Here is an 18,230-nt window from a genome sequence, read left to right on the forward strand (position 1 = left end):
ATATTTCCAAAATAGTCTAAACCCATCGTCAATCTTTTTAGGAAAAAAAACGACAGCATTGTTGGGCTGTCATGACCTGCAAGGGCTGGCCCCAAAAATACCTGAATTTGGATCGGGTCGAGCTTGCGCTAGGCTTACGATCTTGTCTCAAGGGTGAAAAGTGGACGACCTTTTCCTGCTTGCGAAAGGCTTGCTCGCCTCAAAGTTGTCTGAACTTTCACTATTTAATCAACACAACAATATTTGTCTTTGTGCAGCTTGATGTCTTCAAGTTAAAGGGAAATCTTGTGCCGAAAATGTTAATCATTTAGTTTGGGTTGGGGCCAGGTTGAACTTCCCTCTTGCTGACCTTTTTTGAAAAAATCATCGACCCGTCATTGTTGTTTGTTTTTTTTTCTTTGTGGAAGATCCGTACGATGAATTCCGTCCTCTTACGGCACCACCGATGACGGATCCGCGCTCTTGGTCGGTCTGCGCGCTTGGTCGGTCTGCGCGCTTGGCGTGTCCACTTACCCTTAGGCGTGAGGGGGAGTAATTTCTGGTGCGGACCCTTCACAAAGAAGAAAGAAAAAATGACAATGACAGGCAGGGATAATTTAACAAAAAAAAGGCAGCGAGACCGCTTTCGTCCTCCATCCAAATCCTCACAAATAAAATATAAAAATTAAGGTTTGCTTCGGGTTCGGCCCCTCAAATCAAGCTAATTTGTCGGGTTCGAGCTGGCTAACACTGAGATACCCGCGGGCCCTGGTCAGATCGAGCTGGAACTTTTAGGCCCGATTTTACCTGTACTTAGTTTAACGGCTGTTGGAATAAATGTTTTAGTGTATTACTGCCCCCTGGCTAATCATAGTTTGTGAAACTGGTGACGTTTTTCATGGCCCGCTAGCAGGCGCTCTGACGTCAATTCGGAATCTGATTGGCTAATCTAGTGTTTTTCAACCTTTTTTGAGCCAGGGCAAGTTTTTTTTTTTACATTGGAAAAATTTCGCTGCACACCACTAATCAAAAATGTTTTAAAATGACACTGAACAGTATGTTTAATTACAATATAATCTATACTAGCCCCTGTTTTTACAGCACAGACACTTGACAATGACGTAATGTTTGCAGAAAATGATTCATAAATGTTTTATAAAATTTCAAATTTTAAAAAGTGACATTGGATAATTTCTCACGGCATACCTGACGATCTCTCACGGCACACTAGTGTGCCACGGTACAGTGGTTGAAAATCACTGGGCTAAACCAACAGGTTTCTCGAAGACTGATGTTATTGTAATAGGCCTTCAGGATTTTTTGAGAAGGCCCCTGGGTAAATTCCTGAACCTAGCAGAAAGTAAGGGCTGAAGTGTGATTGGTTAAATGTTTGAATATGAAAGCACACGTATGGAAGAACATCCAGAAAGGAGCAACGAAAGGAAGCTGACAGACAATTTAGAATTATTTAATAAATCTTGACGAACAAAATATAATTAACATCACATGATTCAGAATAGAAGGCTTAATTAATTGATTAGTACAGTAATCTACTATCTGGAACAGTGGGCATTTTCTTTTTGATTGACTTGAATTACATTCAGTCGTGTTGTAAAAGCGTTAAAATTCCTGTTTGAATGCATTAAGTTTTGTCACAGTACCCATAATTGTCTGAGTCATTTTAGGACTTTTAAGGAAAAAATGCCTTGCTCGGGAGATAAATGACCCAATTCAAATGTATGAGTTAAGCAGAAATGTTGTTTCTGCTGTTATCTGCTATTTATCTATTTTGCTATCTACTGTGATGGCAATTACGTCTCTTTTTCGAAAACCGTATTTTTTTGTCCGGCTCACTAAAAAGAGCCGTTCTTTCAGCTCCCAAATGGCTCTTTAGATTGTTTTTGTGACTTTAATAAATAGATTAACGCTTATTATGTATGCACAAAATGACTTTAAAAGGGCGGGATGGGGGGTAAATAAAGCAAAATACTGACAAAAATAATGAAAAGAAACAAAAGAAGGAAAAAAAGGAAATAAAATAGCAAGAATGAATAAGAAAATGCTGGGGGGGAAAGTAAACCAAAAAAGTAGAAAAAAAGATAAAAAAGAAAAAGGACAAGGAGGGAAAAAGTTTGAAAAAAATACCAACAAAAGAAGAAGATAATAATAGAATACGGTGATAGCAAGTAAAAATAAAAAAGAAGGAAAAAGTTAGGAAAAAGTACCAAAAGAGGTTAAAAAAAGAAAAGAAAAAAAGGGAAGTAAAAACCTAGAAAAATAGAGGGGAAACCCTTTTTATAGTAGGAACTCAAAAGTAAAGCAACACAGAATTCCTGAAAAACACACTACACCGCTAATTGTAGTTTGAAAATATTAACTTCTCAGAGCAACGACAAACAAACTATGAAATACAAGAATAACCTTTACATTTTGGGAGGTCGGTGGTTCGCGCCCCGGCCGAGTCATTCCTAAGACTTAAAAAGTGGTCGGCGGCGCCCTCTGTTGGCTGCGGCTGCATCGGCTCGCTACAACGGGTCAGGTGCAATCGACATTTCGTTCTGTGTACATTGTTACACAGAATGACAATACAAGGAAATTATTATTATTATTATTATTATTTTATGTGGAAAAAGCTAATTGGTCAAACACATTATCACTGAAAAACAGTAAACATAAATTTAAATTTAATTTAAAGATGTTCCATGAAAAATATAAAATACAAAACAACTGTAACTTTTTATATGCATCACTCAGAAAAATGTAAAGTCAACAACACGGAATCTGTTGGAAAAAAAGGCACAAGGGGGGGAAATAGTGATTCTTGATGTGGAGGGGAGCCGGCACCCTTCGCTCACTTCCAAGAGCTGGCTCAAAAGGCCGTTTCAATCGCAAACTACACATCTTTACCGACTTGGGCAGTTGTGCAGATTGTGCGTTTTTGAATAAGAAGCGGTTTCCGGTCAAATATTTGCATTTGCCCAAAAAGTGAATTAAGACACTTATTTTATTAGTATACAATATTAGTATACAATATAACTGGTACGTTTCTTTCTAAACTAAAAACTAATCTTGTCCGAGTGCGTCACCATGGAAACAGACTGTTGACAGCATTGGGTAAACTGCACGGTCATCACTGCGTTAAAATGTAACTCTAGCTTTTGTGCGATAAACAGTTAATGCCTATTTGTATGTACGATTTAGGGGACAAGGTTGTAAGCAAACCCCGCAATAATTGTTTTGCAAAAGACTCAACTGCGTCGATTGAACGATAAACAAAGCGTGTGTTAACTTGCGCGTATCTCAACTAATTGTTAACAAGGTTTTCCTTGGGTTAGAATAAGCGCAACCGAATTTGTGTTTTATCACAGGGGAAAGTAGATAAAACAGGATTATGTATGGAGCTCCAGTGGATTTATCTTTTAAAGCGATCAGCAACTTGGAAGGTAGGTAGAATTCTCCCCTTTTCCTTCCTGTCTTTTCTTAAAGAAATAGGGAAATTAAACAAACAAACATAATGTACATTTTACAAATTTAATTGACACTTTTACATGTACAGTTTCTCCAAGCTCTGTTACTGCTTTTTCTTACGTACGGTAAATGTGCGCAGATCGATCCAAATATCAATATTATCGACACTAAACAAGTACCTGATTCGGATCGATACTTCACTCCTCCATCAATTTCCTCAAAGCACCGCTTCTCGATGTAGATAGCGCAGCCCTTTTCTCTTTCACCCAATGCATCGGTCATTCTCTAAGTCATTTTTGTCAAACTGGCGGCCCGCGGGCCGGACCAGGCCCGCTTAAGGCTTGAGTCCGGCCCACGAGACAACGCTGAGGGAAGTGCAAGAGAAAAACAAGGTGCAGGTTGAAATATGTCCACTTGATGTTGCCAAAGCCAGGTTCCCTGTCACAAACGCTGTACTTATATTTGTTTCTCTCTTTCTCCCCATTTCTCACTCTCTCTCTCTCTCTTCCTCCCATTTTCTATCTCCCTCTCTTTTGTTCTCTGTTTTTCTTTTTCTCTCTCTTTGTTCCTCTTTGACTATTTCTCTGTGTCTTTTTACCTTCTTTTGCTTTCTTCAATTTGTCCTTTTCTCTCTCTTCTGTCTTTCTCTCTTGCTTTCCCATTCACTCTTTCTCTCCTTCTTTTCTCTCCTTCTCTCTTTCTCTTTGGTTATTTTTATTTCTCTCTTTCTTCTCCCCTCTCTCACTCTTTCTCTTTTTATCTCTTATGCTTCTTACATTTATTCGCTCTCTCTCGCTCTCTCTCACTCTCTCTTTTTTCTCTCTCTGTCTTTCTCACTTTTTCTCTTTCTTTGTCCCACCCTCTTGCTTTTTCTCTCCGCCTCTTTCTCTTATTTTTTAATCTCTCTTTCTTTCTCTCTAATCTAGTAGTCCAGCCCCAGAGAGAATGTTTGTTCTATTGTGTGGCCCCCGAGGTAAAATGAGTTTGACACCCCTGCTCTAGGTGAACGCCAGAGTGTGTGACTGACAAGGACACTTTTAGCACCTCTCTCTGCCCTGCCTGCTGCTACATTTTGCTTGCCAGGCAAAAGAGAGGGCCAAATCCCTCCGTTGACCCCTATCAAAAAATACAGAAGCAAATTGAATTACAATTGTCTTTTTGTCATTGAAATCAACATTGTGAAACATTGTATGCAACGGGATTAGACATGGCACTCTAGAATAAAACTTGTAATATAATATAAAGAAGAGAATAAAAAATAAAAACTCTCAGGATAATTGGGGAAAAAAACAAAACAAAAAAACATAGTGCTTAGAAAAACTGGTCTAAGATAAAATAACAATAATAATACAATGAAGAAGAATAGTGCATGATAACAAAAGTGCATTGAAAATAAGTGCAATAACATTTAGCAGCAGCCATTTTAAAAAAGACCAATATAATTCACAAGGTATATTTTATATAAAAATATGTTTTAATTTCTTTCTTTTTAAAAAATTTTCATTTGGCAATAACAAAAAGAGAAATAAACCCCAATTAGTTGCAAGATTTGTTTTCACAGTTTCTGGCATTTGCTTAGGGTTGCAATGACCCTGGTGAAGAAGCTGTCCCTAAGCCTGTAAGGGAAAGTAAGATAAATAAGAAATGGTTAAGAAATTTAAAACAAGCTTGAGAGCCATTAGCCGCTGCACCCGTGCTCCGCCATCTTGAAATTGACCTTTAAGTATTGGATTTGATTACTAAATAGATAGCGCAGCGTGGTGTGGATTTTTTTTCCAACTACGGAGGACGACAATGCTAGGTGCTCATTTGTGTGGTAAAAAGTTCTGCTATTGTGGCAACACAACAAATTGACACAAACACATAAGAAAATGAGCAACGAGCTGCAACCAAAATTGTTAACACTTTACTGTTCCTGAACAAAAACCTGTAAATCCATTGTCACTAAGGCAATAGAGCCAATGAGAGACAGCTGATACTTCATTTGCATCATTGGCTTCATTTTCAGAATATTGTGCAATGGAAGGTACTTTAGTTGTTCTTTTGACATTGTTATTCAGTAATTATTATTTTTTTTTTTTTGGTCACAATCCTGCTTTTTGGAGCAGCGGAGTGGTTAGAGCATCCGCGGCACAGTTCGGAGGTCATGGGACCGGAACCAGCTGCCGGCCTTCCTGTGCGGAGTTTGCATGTTAGTCCCCGTGCTTGGGTTTCCTCTGGGCACTCAGGTTTCCTCCCACATTCCGAGAAACATGTATGTCAAGTCAATTGCCCGGTCCAAATTGTCCCTAGGTGTGAATGAGCGAGTGAGTGGTCTGTCTCTGTGACTCCTGGCAACCAGTTCAGGGTGTCCCCTGCCGACTTTCCGAAGAAAGCTGGGCTCCCGCGCCCCCGCAACCCTACTGAGGATAAACGGTGCAGATAATGGATGGATGCTGCATTTTTGGCTTGATTCTTGACTTTGTACTGAAACAGTTGAAATATAAATATTTTAAAAAAAAATCCCCTTTAAAGTTTGCAATGTAGTTATTCAATAATAATAGAAACATTTTTGGGTACCTAAAATATTTTTGCTGTGTTTATCAAAATTATAAATTCAAGGGGTAAGTGTTCAATCATTCAATGATCATTACTTTTACAAGCAAAAAGTATTGGATCGATATTGATCGATACTTTCCTGTATTTACTTAGATCGGGTCAATACCTAAAGTATCGCCGACCCCTAATGTATGGCCCATGACTTCCGTTCCTGAGGTCCTTTTCCTATCTACGTTTCAGATGCATTTTCAGAAGAACCAATCAAGGGTCTGCGGCCTCTGAGGAGAAATCCAGTGGGGAAATTTGAAAGTGGTGCCTTTCGTCTAAATAATAACCAAATTTCAAACCTTCATGATCTACACAAGATAATCAGCCACTTCCTAGCTCAACCATCATTACTCGCCTGGTTAGACCTTTCGTTCAACCAGATCCCCAATATTGACAAAGTGAGAAAAGTTTTTATATGTTTACTTCTATGGCTTTTTCTATAATCAAATGCTTGGTGTCAAAACGTGTGTGTTTTAGGTTTTATGTGATCTGCCACAACTGCGAGTGTTGTATCTTCATGGCAACAGGATTGTCACTTTATCAGAGGTAGACAAGCTTCAAAGTCTCCTACATCTGCACACCATCACTCTACATGGAAATGTCATTGAAGCAAACAAGATGTACAGGTTAAAAATCCATTCATACACTCCAGCATCATGTTTTTCTTTTTTTTAATGTTTCATTTACTTTGTTTTTGGATTAAGTCATTGTAAATTCCATTCTTTTATACAAGAAATACTACTTTGTTTATTTATTCAAACCAGAATTCTCAAACTCAATTTACCTCGGGGCTGCTGGAAACAGGCTTGGTGAGGTTGGGCCACGTCAGGATTTTCACACTAAAAACTCTGATATACCAGTGTTCTTAAATATATTTACCTTAACACAAAATAAGATTGAAAAAAAGCAAAGAAATCAATCAATCAGGAATGGATGAATAAAATAATAACATAGGAGATATAAAAGACTGAAGAAACCACATATAGTTGCTAACTAGAAAAAAATCAGTTCAATTGCCTGTATTAACATTTCTTTAACTTTCCAAACATAAATAGTACAGTAAACATGAACTGTTCTAAACATGGCGTATCTTGTTTATTCCCTTCTCATAGAAAACATGCCAAAAATAACCACAAAGCGACTGAAAAATAATCAAAAACAGTCTTAAAATTACAACGAAAGAATGCCCCAAAAACAACCCCAAAAAACGCCCGGAAAAACAAAGAATAACCCAAAATATTCCTTAAAATGTCAACATTTGAAAAATGGTCGAACAAAAAATCTCAACAATAACTGAAAAGGTACTGAAAATTTACAAAAATTAGTGAAAATTGTGAAAAATACTTAAGTAGTATGAAACAGTACTGCAAAGCATTAAAGTTCCGATTAGTATGAAAAACGTGCATATTACTCCAAAGTACGAAAGTGATTACAAAAACGACAAAGCGATTAAAAAAAAAAAAAAGAGACAAAAAAACCTAAAAACAAATTAGTCAAGTCAAGTCATGTTTATTTGTATATCCCTTAATCAAAATAAGTCTCAAAGGGCTGCACAGACCACATATTATAGGATACCACAGACTATTATGACACCGTCCCCTGATCTAAATCCTATATGAGGGCAAGGAAAAACCTCAACACGAGGAAAATGAATAAACCTTGAGAAGGGGCCGCAAATTAGACTGAAAAACCACAGAAAATGTACCAAAATGACCAAAACGACCCAATAAATGCTGAGAAAATGACAAAAAAAATAAAAAGTACCTAAGAACCTAAAATGTAAAAATTTGGAAAATATCTAAAAAGTATGAAAAACTGAAAACGTACTGAAAAGTATACAAAAAGTACAAAAGGTATTGAAAAGTGTGAAAAGTAATGCAACAGACTTAAATAGTATGAAAAATAACCAAACAGAATGAAAAAGTGTTTGTAGAAGTACTGAAACTAGTAAAAAAGCACGTTACTCAAAAGTATGAAAATGAAAACAAAAAAACAATGAAAAATGACAAAAGGTGATGAAAAAAATGACAAAAAAAGAATAGTTAAAACAACTGAAAAGTGACCACAGAACAAACCTAATATTGAATGAAAAAATTACCAAAAGAATGACTGAAAAACGACCCAAAAAACAACCAAAACCACATTTTAAAACAATTTAAGAGACTATTAGCCAAGAGCCAACTGCAGGCTAGTGTTTGAGACCTCTTATCTAAACCATAAAATGAACATACTGATGCGTCTTTGTGTGAAGGACTCACGTGATAACTACTCTGCGAGGATTAAAGACGATGGACTTCAGCGTGGTGACACCGCAGGAGAGAGCCTTGGCACAGATATGGCACCACAGTCGAAACCAAGCCAAACCACATGATGCGAAACTTCATTGACGGGTTCCAAATCCCGACCACCTCGAAGAGAAGCATTCTGTTTCATGTACCGGTACAGTGACTTGAAGTTGTATTCTTAATCCATAAAAGTGAGAAGGCTGCTGTCTCTTGATTTGACCTACCAAACGTATGTTTATATGATAGTTCATGTAATTTTGCATTTTATTCAAATCAATATTGTTTTTTTATAAATAAATAGTAGTCAAGTCGAGTCATGTTTATTTGTGAAGCCCTTAACCACAAGGAGTCTCAAAGGGCTGCACAGACTACAGATTATTGCCAACCACAGACTATTATGACACCATCCCCTGATCTAAAACCTACATGAGGGCAAGGAAAAACTCAAAAACCTCAATGTTACTAAACAGAATTTGAATGACATTGTATTTGTATACAGATGATCCATTTATTCGGATGAATATTAATTTTCAAGAATATTTTCAAAAGTGTGGCAGCACGGCAGCACATTGGTTAGCGCATGTGCTGCACAGTTCAGAGGTCATGAGATCGAACATCGTGTGTGGAGTTTGCATGTTCTCCCCGTGCTTGCGTGGGATTCCCCCGGGCACTCCGGTTTTCTCCCACATCCCTAGGTGTGAATGAGCGAGCAAATTGTCTGTCTCTGTGTGCCCTGTGACTGGCAAAGAGTTCAGGGTGTCCCCTACCCACTGCCTGAAGACAGATAGGATGGGCTCCAGCACCCCCGCTATCCTACTGAGGATACAGATAATGTTACAGATACTCTGCGGTGCAGATAATGGATGGATGGATTTTCAAAAGTACATTCAAAGTCCAAAGTTCACAATTTTACAAAATACGATTATTCTCATTTGAATATTTACCACCAACTGCAGGGTTTGTACAGGTGCTAAAAACCTTGAAAAGGCTTAAATGTTAATGTTTCTTTCCCTTGACTCCTCATTTTGGCAGTTTTAGTTCTCCATACAGTCATCCTTACTTTGAGAATTTTATTGTTTTCAATAACGCCCGGGTCATCGGGCACCAAGGAGCATTCTCCACCGCTCATGGTTGCTTGCCCATGTTTGGGTCGTGGCAAAGTTGCCAGCAAAGTTTCATGATGATGTGTCTCAATTCTTTCTCAGTCTTACTCTCTTCCTGACCCCTTCTGACTGTGCCCTGGAGAATAATCATGGCCAGTCCTGTTGATCTTGTGATGTGACCAAACCACTACAGTTTTCACACAATACTTCGTAAGGCCCAATGTTTGTTTGTCACATGGAGTAAGTAGGGGATTCCTAGAAGTTTCCTGTGGCATCACATCTCCAAGGCCTAGATTTCCTTGTCCATTTATGCTGTGAGGGTCCAAAACTCCCAAGCGAAGAGGAGGATGGAAAAAAACAGCACTTTTTTGTGTGTGTTATTGTCCCTCCAGGTGGGTTTAAGTCTGGCAGCAGTGGTTTGAACTATCTTGACCATGTAGATGTTTGTGGTGATTCCTTGGAGGTTCCTTGTCATTACTTTAGTTTATTTTCTGAGCTGATTTCTGTCCCATACTGGGCTAGTTCTTTGACCAGATGTCCCAAGTTCCTGTTCTTCTCTGGTCAGTCCGAAAATATCAACAAAATGGAGGTTAGTGACGTTATTTCCCCCAAAACTGTTGGGTAAAATGAGTAATATGTAGCTTACATGTTCAGTTGCAGGAACTTCTTCCCATTACAATTTATCAATGGGAATCGCTACCATAATTCTTTTGCATGGCCCATAATAAATTTACCCTAATTGACACGTTTCAGAGTGCCTTGTTAAGGTGTAGCATGCGCTGGTCCTCTTGGGCGCGTACTGCATGAAGCGACGACGCTTTATAAAAACTAATGCCAGCTGCAGTGAATCACGAGGGAAGAAGAAATGCAATGGCAAGGCAAAGCCACCAGAAAACAGTGTTGGCGTCATTTTTAAGATGACCTGAGCCTTGAAAGCACATTAAAAATATAAGCATTTTCAAGGTTTTTAGGACCTGTACAAACCCTGCTGTTGGTGGTAAATATTCGAATGAGGATAATCTTGTTTTGAAAATGGTGGTGAACTTTGGACTTAATATTATGGACTTAATATCCGAATAAATGGATAATTGGTATACAATTACAACGTCATTTAAATTCTGTTTAGTAAAATTGAAGTTTTAGAGTTTTTCCTTGCCCTCATGTAGGTTTTAAATCAGGAGATGTTGTAATAATAGTTTGTAGTTTGCAATAATCTGTGCAGCCCTTTAAAACTCCTTGTGATTAAGGGCGATATAAATACACAAGATCTGTTTTTCCTGTTAAGTGCATACGTGAGCTGAGATATTTGAGTAAAGATGCCACAGGTTGATAACAGTGAAGGAAAAACAAAAAGCTATAAGTCAGTCTTTCCATAAACCGAACGATAAGCATTTGTTGTTCTGTGTTCATCATGTTAGTATTGTTTGATAATCATTAATTGCAATTTTTTTAAAATGGTAAAAATAAAGACGTGAAACATTACACTTACAAAACACCATACCTGTTGAAAGTCTTTAATGAAAACAAAACATTTTTTGGTACTACGGCAAAATATTACAAAAATATTTCAGGTAGTTTTACGTATCCCAAAAACAAAAATATCGGGGGAAATGCCAAGAACCCATTGCAAAAAGCTCCAGCGGCTCAACATTCACAGCCTTGCACAAGATCCCTTAAGAGCATCTCACCGTGCTCTTTCTGAAGCAATATGTTTAAAGACACATAATAATAAATAAGTTCTTGGATCATTTGATCTGTTGTGGTACAAATGATTTATATCGCTCTTCCCACTCTGCTACAACGTTTAGTTTGGATTAATGTGAACATATCACTCATATTACTATCTGCAGCGAAAAACCTTCATTTGAGGCTGAAAAACAGCCTACAAATTGTTGTTAGCTTTCATAAAAACGGTTGTCATCAGCCCAGATCACAGCCAATTGTGGACCTTATACAAATAACACCTTCTACAATCATTTTGGCTTGAGAATTAGCCAGGAAATTCTGTACAAAGAATGTAGAAAATAAAAATACACATCCATCCCTCCCTCACTCCCTCCCTCCGAACCGTAGGCCTTCAGTGCTTTACAGTTTTGGGGATTAGAATCTGTATGGAGCTTCAGCGTAGTTAAGCCAACATCATATTGATGGAGACACACAAAATTGGCCAATAAATAAGCCTTACAGAAAACCACGTTGGGAGTTTTTTTTTTTTTTTTAAACTTGAAATGGTTACCATTGACAAATTTTCTATCAACTTTCGATGGATATCCCAACCCAAATGAAATGATTTGTAACAAAGAACAGATGGGAGGAGAGGTCTACCATATTTTATTTTGTCTTAAACTGATTCCGTAGGCCAATTTTGAGAATAGTCAATTAACAGGTGTGCCCAGTTTCGATGGCAGTAGAATTCCCTGATGAACAGTTTTGTAAAGTGTAACGAAATGGCCTTTGTGGTGTTACGTCGCATTGTCTATAGGTGGAGAAGTGGGTGAGATTGCAGGCCTGTTAAGGACAGACTCAAATGATAAGGAGCGATGCACGGGCCAGACTTGTTGGATCAAGGAATGGCAAACTGGACCACAAGTTCTTCTTTAGCATCCACTTTGATTTGAGAAATTGCACTGTAGGCATATGCTGCTATCTTGGATACCTTAAAAAAGAAAAAAAGGTGAGCTATTATACTCATTTCCAAAGTGCCTACAAAAAGAAACAAAGCATCTCACTGATTAGTTCTCAGTTTTACATTAAATCAGTGGTCAGCAACCTTTTCTGTACCACAGACCGGTCTAAAAAATGTCATCCCGGCCTAAAAAATATAATTAGTAATAATAACAGAAATATAATAATCCACTGTGTTACCACTAGGGATGTAGATGACATAGGAAAATGTTTTAGGTTGTATCTCGTTATTACACTATTGTAATCACGGTACATTACTGAAAGATGAATAAACGCAAAAAGTCGATATGTAAAATACAATACAAATTTTTAATCTGTTGAGGTGTATCATGCACCTGTCCCCATGGCTTAGACCCATAGGGAGCGATAAGCGTCATAGGACAATGCAGTACAAACTAATGCCAGTTGCAGTTCAACACGAGGGAAGAAAAATTCCAATGGAAAAGCAAAGCTATTCAAACATTTACAAGCACTTCCCCCAAAATTCAAGCACTTTTCTACCCTTAAAAACACACCAATAAAGTTAAAGCATTCTCAAACATTTCAAGCACCCGTACGAACCCCGAATGATGAATCAGACTTTGAAGAACATTAAATAAATACATGGGAAATTTTAGGGGGTATTGTGTTCATGGTTTACATTGTCAATAATGGAGTTCAATCACAGCCCTACATATTGAACAATGTGGTACTGTGAGAAAAAAATAGTGTGATGAGATGAATTCAAACGCATTTTCCCATGTCATCCACATCCCTAGTAATGTAGTAGTTGGATTTCAACTTTCTCACCGCCGCAATCCGGGTTCGATTGCCATTGCATCAAACGATATTTTTCATAAAACCTCCATGAAAAAGGAGCACCCAAACTGAGTTCATTTTTTGGAGAAAAACATGTCTGTTCTACATCGATAAATACGGTTTAAGAAAAAATAAGGCAATTTTTTTTTTCTTTTCGTGCGTCCTGGTGCTAAGTGGCCCGGTGGTTGGGACAACTGCATTAAATGCCCTGCAGAATTTCAAAGAATGACAAGCGAAGAGGGCTGTGAATCATGATACATAGAAGTGAAATACCTGCTGAACATCAGAGTACGGCACCAGGTCGCTGGCGAGCACTTGGTGGGGCTGGCTAGTGAGAGAGGGTAGAGCCAGGGCTTTCTTCTGGGGCATACTGCTGCTGAAAACCGCAAGTTTTGTACTGAAAGGTAAAACAAAAACATTTCCTTTACATGCAAATTATTTTGGCACATCATAGCAATTGACAATCTGATCACCACCAGAGGTTACTTGTCAGGGAAACCGGTAAATTGACTAAGACAGTGACCTCTAGGGGCAATTAGGCCACATCTCCTGAACTGAGAATGTGGGTGTATTATTTAGACATCGCCACAAACTGTGTTACATTGATCAATATGTGATTTCAATGATTTCTTGTCAATTCTCCAGATCTGCAGGGTGTTTTCTCATTCAAAATCGGGTTTTTCTGAAAATGTATGCCAATGTAAATTTCCCCCCAAAATGTGACATGTATCTTTTTTCCTTCCTAATTATGCAATTTTTGGCTGGCGCGACTTGTACTCAAGAGCGACTTATAGACCGGAAAATACGGTAAGTGGTTTTACAAACTCAGGCAATCTTTAAACAAGCTTGGAAGTGTTAGATAAGGCCTCTTAGATATTAGATAGAATACTGTAGCTGAACCGCTAGGTATTCTAATCTACAAGCAAGCGTATCCAGTTTGGAGCCAGTTAAGACCATTGGGTCACATAATGGTACACTGGTGAAGCTGAGTGTGACAACCCCAACCCACACCTCCGGATATTTTTCTACACGACACCGATTTTTTTATGAAAACAACTGAACAAAAAGGCACAAAAAATATTCTGCAGATTACAAACTCAAAATAGTGAAACATAGAAAGCGGGGGTGACGATGAGTCTGACGTATGCAACATAGAAGCGGATGGATTGTTTTTGGTGTTGGATTTGACCGAAAACATGTCCCCCTAAAATGCGACTTAAACCCCGGTCCGACTTAAAGTCCGAAATATACGATCAATATAAAATTAGAATATGGTGTCTTCTGATTTTCATTTTTAGTAAAGCAAGTAAGATTAAATAACCAGGCAGAGGTTAAGGCCAAACTTTATAGAAGTTTACCTGTATTGCCGAGCTTTGTCCATATATTCATGTGGCTCCATCATGACGGAGTCAGCTGCAGACACGTCGATGATGTTCCTGCAAAACAAACACACTTTGTATTGATTCGCCTCTTTACCTCTTGTAATAGTGCTTTGGTGGATTCCAAACTGACTGTGCAGTTTTGGTAAGGATGGACGTGAGAAGGGCTTGTTCATCTGTTCGAGCCGACGGGACAGTGGGAGTGATCCAGTCGGAGCCATTTGGGGGTTTGCTGACCGGGTTGGGGTGCGTAATCAGTGGCTTGCGTTCATTATCCTTAAATTAAAAAAATGGAAAAACATGAACATTTTATCTTATTATATTTACCTGCAATTTTCAAAGTCACCTGAACCAGTAATTGTAAACCAATGTGAGGTTGACATTATGAACACTCATTCAAAACCTGAAAGGCCAAGATTTCCAACCAGTAAGTACCGCTAATTCAGAACTATGGAGCGCACCTGATTAAGCTGCATGTTCAAATTCAAGAACAAAACTACTTCGTCTTTGTACAAGCCGCACCGGATTTGAAGCTGCAGGCTTAACCTGGTGCCTACAGAGTGGGACTTTGGCTCCAGAACGCCAAACGTGCCGTGACCCCATACACCTGAAGCTGTTTAAGTCACGTGTTTTCAGATCATGAGACTTTTGACAATGGACATTAACCTAGCAATTACGAAAATAAGCACATATTTACGACTATGCCGGGAAAAAAAAGCGAATAAAAGCTGCGTCGAGTAAATGGTGAGCCCTTTCGAGATACAACACCAGAATAGCATAGAATAGAATATACCTTTATTATCATTGTTACAAAATGGGTTGAACATATTGTGACAACGAAATTGGATGTGGCACTCCAGTTTCACATTTTAATGAGAGAATTTAAAAAAAACAAAAAAGGTAATTTACACAAGAAAGTGTGGGCATGTAGAGTCAGAAGATATTTACATTGGTGTTTACATACAGTTTTGGGATCATATTAGTGCAAAAGCGGTAGTGCAAAAATAGGCAACATTGTGCAAAGTAAGCATAGGCGTGAGTAAAATTTTACATCTGTATGAGGTAGTGTGTTTGCAAGAGTTTCAGTTTTTTTGTGGTGAATAGTGACAGTTTGCAACACAGAAGTGATTTTTGTGCAGTTATCATTGTTGCTCGCCGTTGCAACAGAGCAAATTGCATTTGCTCGTCATCTTCCTTAAGGTTTAAAGGAGGGGTCAGAAAAGTTCTTGCTATGATCATGCATCAATCAGGCATAAGCTCAGTGTTCTTGAAGTAAAAGAATATTTTGCAAGCAAAGTTCCCTTGTGTTTAGGGACAATTGTTTAAATATAGTAGGTATCAACAATATATATATATATATATATATATATATAAACGAAAGTACAAGTTATTCTTGAAATGCATCCTTTCACATGGGTTTTCTCAAAAGTTTTCTTGGAAACGGGTATTTTCAAGAAACTTAGTAATTTTAAACTTGTTTAATACACAATGGTAAAGGCTAGAAACATACTATCACTTCTAATGAAAGAGGATGGTTCAATCTGTCTTTTAATGTGTTCTATACCTATATAGCGACAGAGTTGCATTTTCTGTAGGCCTTCAAAAATGAGTGAAAACACGTCCCACCGATAGTTAACAAGGGGGGGGGGCAATTGCAAGGGGAGCAAATGTGTGTATTTTTCGTTAAATCATATTTTGAATGGATTAAATAGTTTCCTGAATAGAGGCGTTAAATAACACACACAGCTCCTATAAATTCATAATTTTAGTCGTCTGCCTGACTTCCTTTGCCCAAAGAACGTATAAAGCCGATGACCGACAACACAATTGGAAGAAGAACTTAAGTCACACGGTACCACACAAATGTGGGAACTTTAAATAATCTTGTGACACGCTAGACGAAAGAGGACCTGTCACTAAAAGTAACTTCTCGTTTTAAAACAAAACCCGCTGCCTGTGACTATCTGCATTTTAGTAGTACCGTAATTGACATCGCCAGGCAACTCGTGACAGCTTCCTTTTAGCTTCAGCATTTACGCCGAGTGCTAGTGTTAGGCCGTCACTGAGCAATCTACATGGGTTTATACGTTAACATATAGAAAAAAAATCAGTTACAAGAGAGTCACCTCCCTCTCATTAGAAAACATTTGCCCCCCAAATTCATTTTAAGCACTTCCAATCACAGACTAAAATCTATGGGGCTAGTGTTAGCTAGCTAAGCGGCTAACTACCTGGTCTGCTGACTCGTTGTCGCTGCTGTAACAACAACCCATGGCAGCGTCCCGTACGCTCCGGGTTCCCGGTTTCCCCGCAGAAAGCAGCCGTGGTTGTCCGGGACAAAAAACATACAACTCTTGTTTGGGTTTATTTGGACGTCATAAAATGAGTTAGACTATACTTGAGCTAGGTGGAGTTGCTGAGAGCTTCGGATTGGGCACAGCAGTTGTTATCACATGACAGCTGCGCTGCGCATGCAACAACAATGGCGTCACTTCCGCTTTTGACACGCACCGTCGTTTTTAAAGGTAATCCCAATTTTTTACATAAGCAAAACTGGAAAATACATACCTGTCAACCTCCACGGCTCCACCCCCTTACAAACTGTCGTATTTTCCCTTACGATCCCAAAACTGTATGTAACATCCTACATGCCCACATTTCTTGTGTAAATATTGTATAAATCATAACATTATCTTCTTTGTTCCTTTATATTGTGTAAATTATAACCTTATCTTCTTTGTTTTCTTTTATCCTCACTGTTAAATGTAAAACAGGAGTGCCACGCCCAATTTCGTTGTCACAATATGTTCAACCCATTTTGTTACAATGACAATAAAGGTATATTCTATTCTATTCTAAAATACAAAATAATTTTACACCATATTTTTTTTCAAACGTGTTTATTTATGTACTTTAACATGTTATATTGTACATGTGGTTCGTTATATCATATATATTGTTAATTAACATTTTGTTGTGAGATCCTGAGTTGCTCGAAATGAATGAGGTTTATTATAAAAAAGTTCAAAAATTAAGTAGCTTGGACGTTCACTGTAGAAGGAAAAAAAAATACATGCAATTATAATTAAGTAGAATAATACATTATCTTGTTCAAATTATTAATTCATTTTCTGTATTAGATTATTGTTGGTAATTAAAGGGACAACCACAAACCTGTCTTTTTCATTTTCTCATTTTATACTTCCTTTTTTTTCTTAATTTCTTTATACAACATAATAATTTGTAATATAATGCATCAAAGCAAGTGAGCAGTTTGAGAGCCGGCTCTCTTTAATGAGTTGAGCCGAAAAAGCCCGTTCTCTAAAAAGAGACGGACTTCCTTTCACTACATCAAACCGCTCGCTTCGTTTGCAACGAAAACAACAATACCGAGATAGAGGCTTCCACGGCGAACTCGTTTGACTTGATTGATTTGCCGTTTCGTGATAGTCGGTGTATACCGGATTGTACCCATAATTGACAAATTTGCGTTTTTCCGTACAGATTTTCTTGTACGTCGTACACGTCTTAATATGCATAATAAACGTACTTTCTACGGCAAAAACATACAGGTTGACAGGTATGAAGATATAGTGTGTTTTTTAATAAAATCTACGTAGATATCATCTGTATATTCCAACTATTTTTTGAGATACTGCATTTTAAAGACAGCTTGGTTCACACGACAAAGCTTATCGCTGATTTCCATTTTTGTGGGTGAAATCTGATCTTTTTGTGAGTTGGTTAATGCGCAGAAGAGGACACGTGACATCATACGAAATGTGCTCAGTGTTTATGTGAGAACATCCATCCATCCATCCATTATCTGCACCGCTTATCCTTAGTAGGGTCGCGGGGGTGCTGGAGCCCATCCCAGCTATCTTCGGGCAGTGGGTAGGGGACACCCTAAATGGTTGCCAGCCAGTCGCAGGGCACACAGATACAGA

At 38.2% G+C, this 18,230-nt stretch overlaps 2 protein-coding genes across 3 annotated transcripts; one reads left to right on the forward strand and one right to left on the reverse strand.

Annotated features, from left to right (window-relative positions):
• The first annotated feature begins 2,910 nt into the window (after positions 1-2,910).
• lrrc51 (leucine rich repeat containing 51) lies at positions 2,911-8,703 on the forward strand. 2 transcript variants are annotated; one of them, XM_088345775.1, is made up of 5 exons: positions 2,911-3,124; positions 3,348-3,422; positions 6,226-6,431; positions 6,511-6,659; positions 8,285-8,703. In XM_088345775.1, exons 2-5 carry the CDS (start codon positions 3,371-3,373, stop codon positions 8,418-8,420), a joined length of 543 nt encoding a protein of 180 aa, XP_088201901.1. In that variant the 5' UTR covers positions 2,911-3,124; positions 3,348-3,370; the 3' UTR covers positions 8,421-8,703. The 2 variants fall into 2 exon arrangements, with proteins under 2 accessions (XP_088201901.1, XP_088201902.1); XM_088345776.1 differs by having other exon boundaries at positions 2,911-3,093.
• A 2,216-nt stretch (positions 8,704-10,919) lies between these two features.
• lamtor1 (late endosomal/lysosomal adaptor, MAPK and MTOR activator 1) lies at positions 10,920-16,774 on the reverse strand. The gene is made up of 5 exons (XM_088346313.1): positions 16,515-16,774; positions 14,417-14,559; positions 14,263-14,340; positions 13,178-13,301; positions 10,920-12,077 (listed from the first exon to the last, which is right to left on the reverse strand). Exons 1-5 carry the CDS (start codon positions 16,554-16,556, stop codon positions 11,985-11,987), a joined length of 480 nt encoding a protein of 159 aa, XP_088202439.1. The 5' UTR covers positions 16,557-16,774; the 3' UTR covers positions 10,920-11,984.
• Between the last annotated feature and the right edge of the window lie 1,456 nt (positions 16,775-18,230).

This window comes from Urocampus carinirostris, chromosome 10 (genome assembly GCF_059441175.1).
Source record: "Urocampus carinirostris isolate Australia breed hairy pipefish chromosome 10, RoL_Ucar_1.0, whole genome shotgun sequence".
Classification (NCBI taxonomy): domain Eukaryota; kingdom Metazoa; phylum Chordata; class Actinopteri; order Syngnathiformes; family Syngnathidae; genus Urocampus; species Urocampus carinirostris.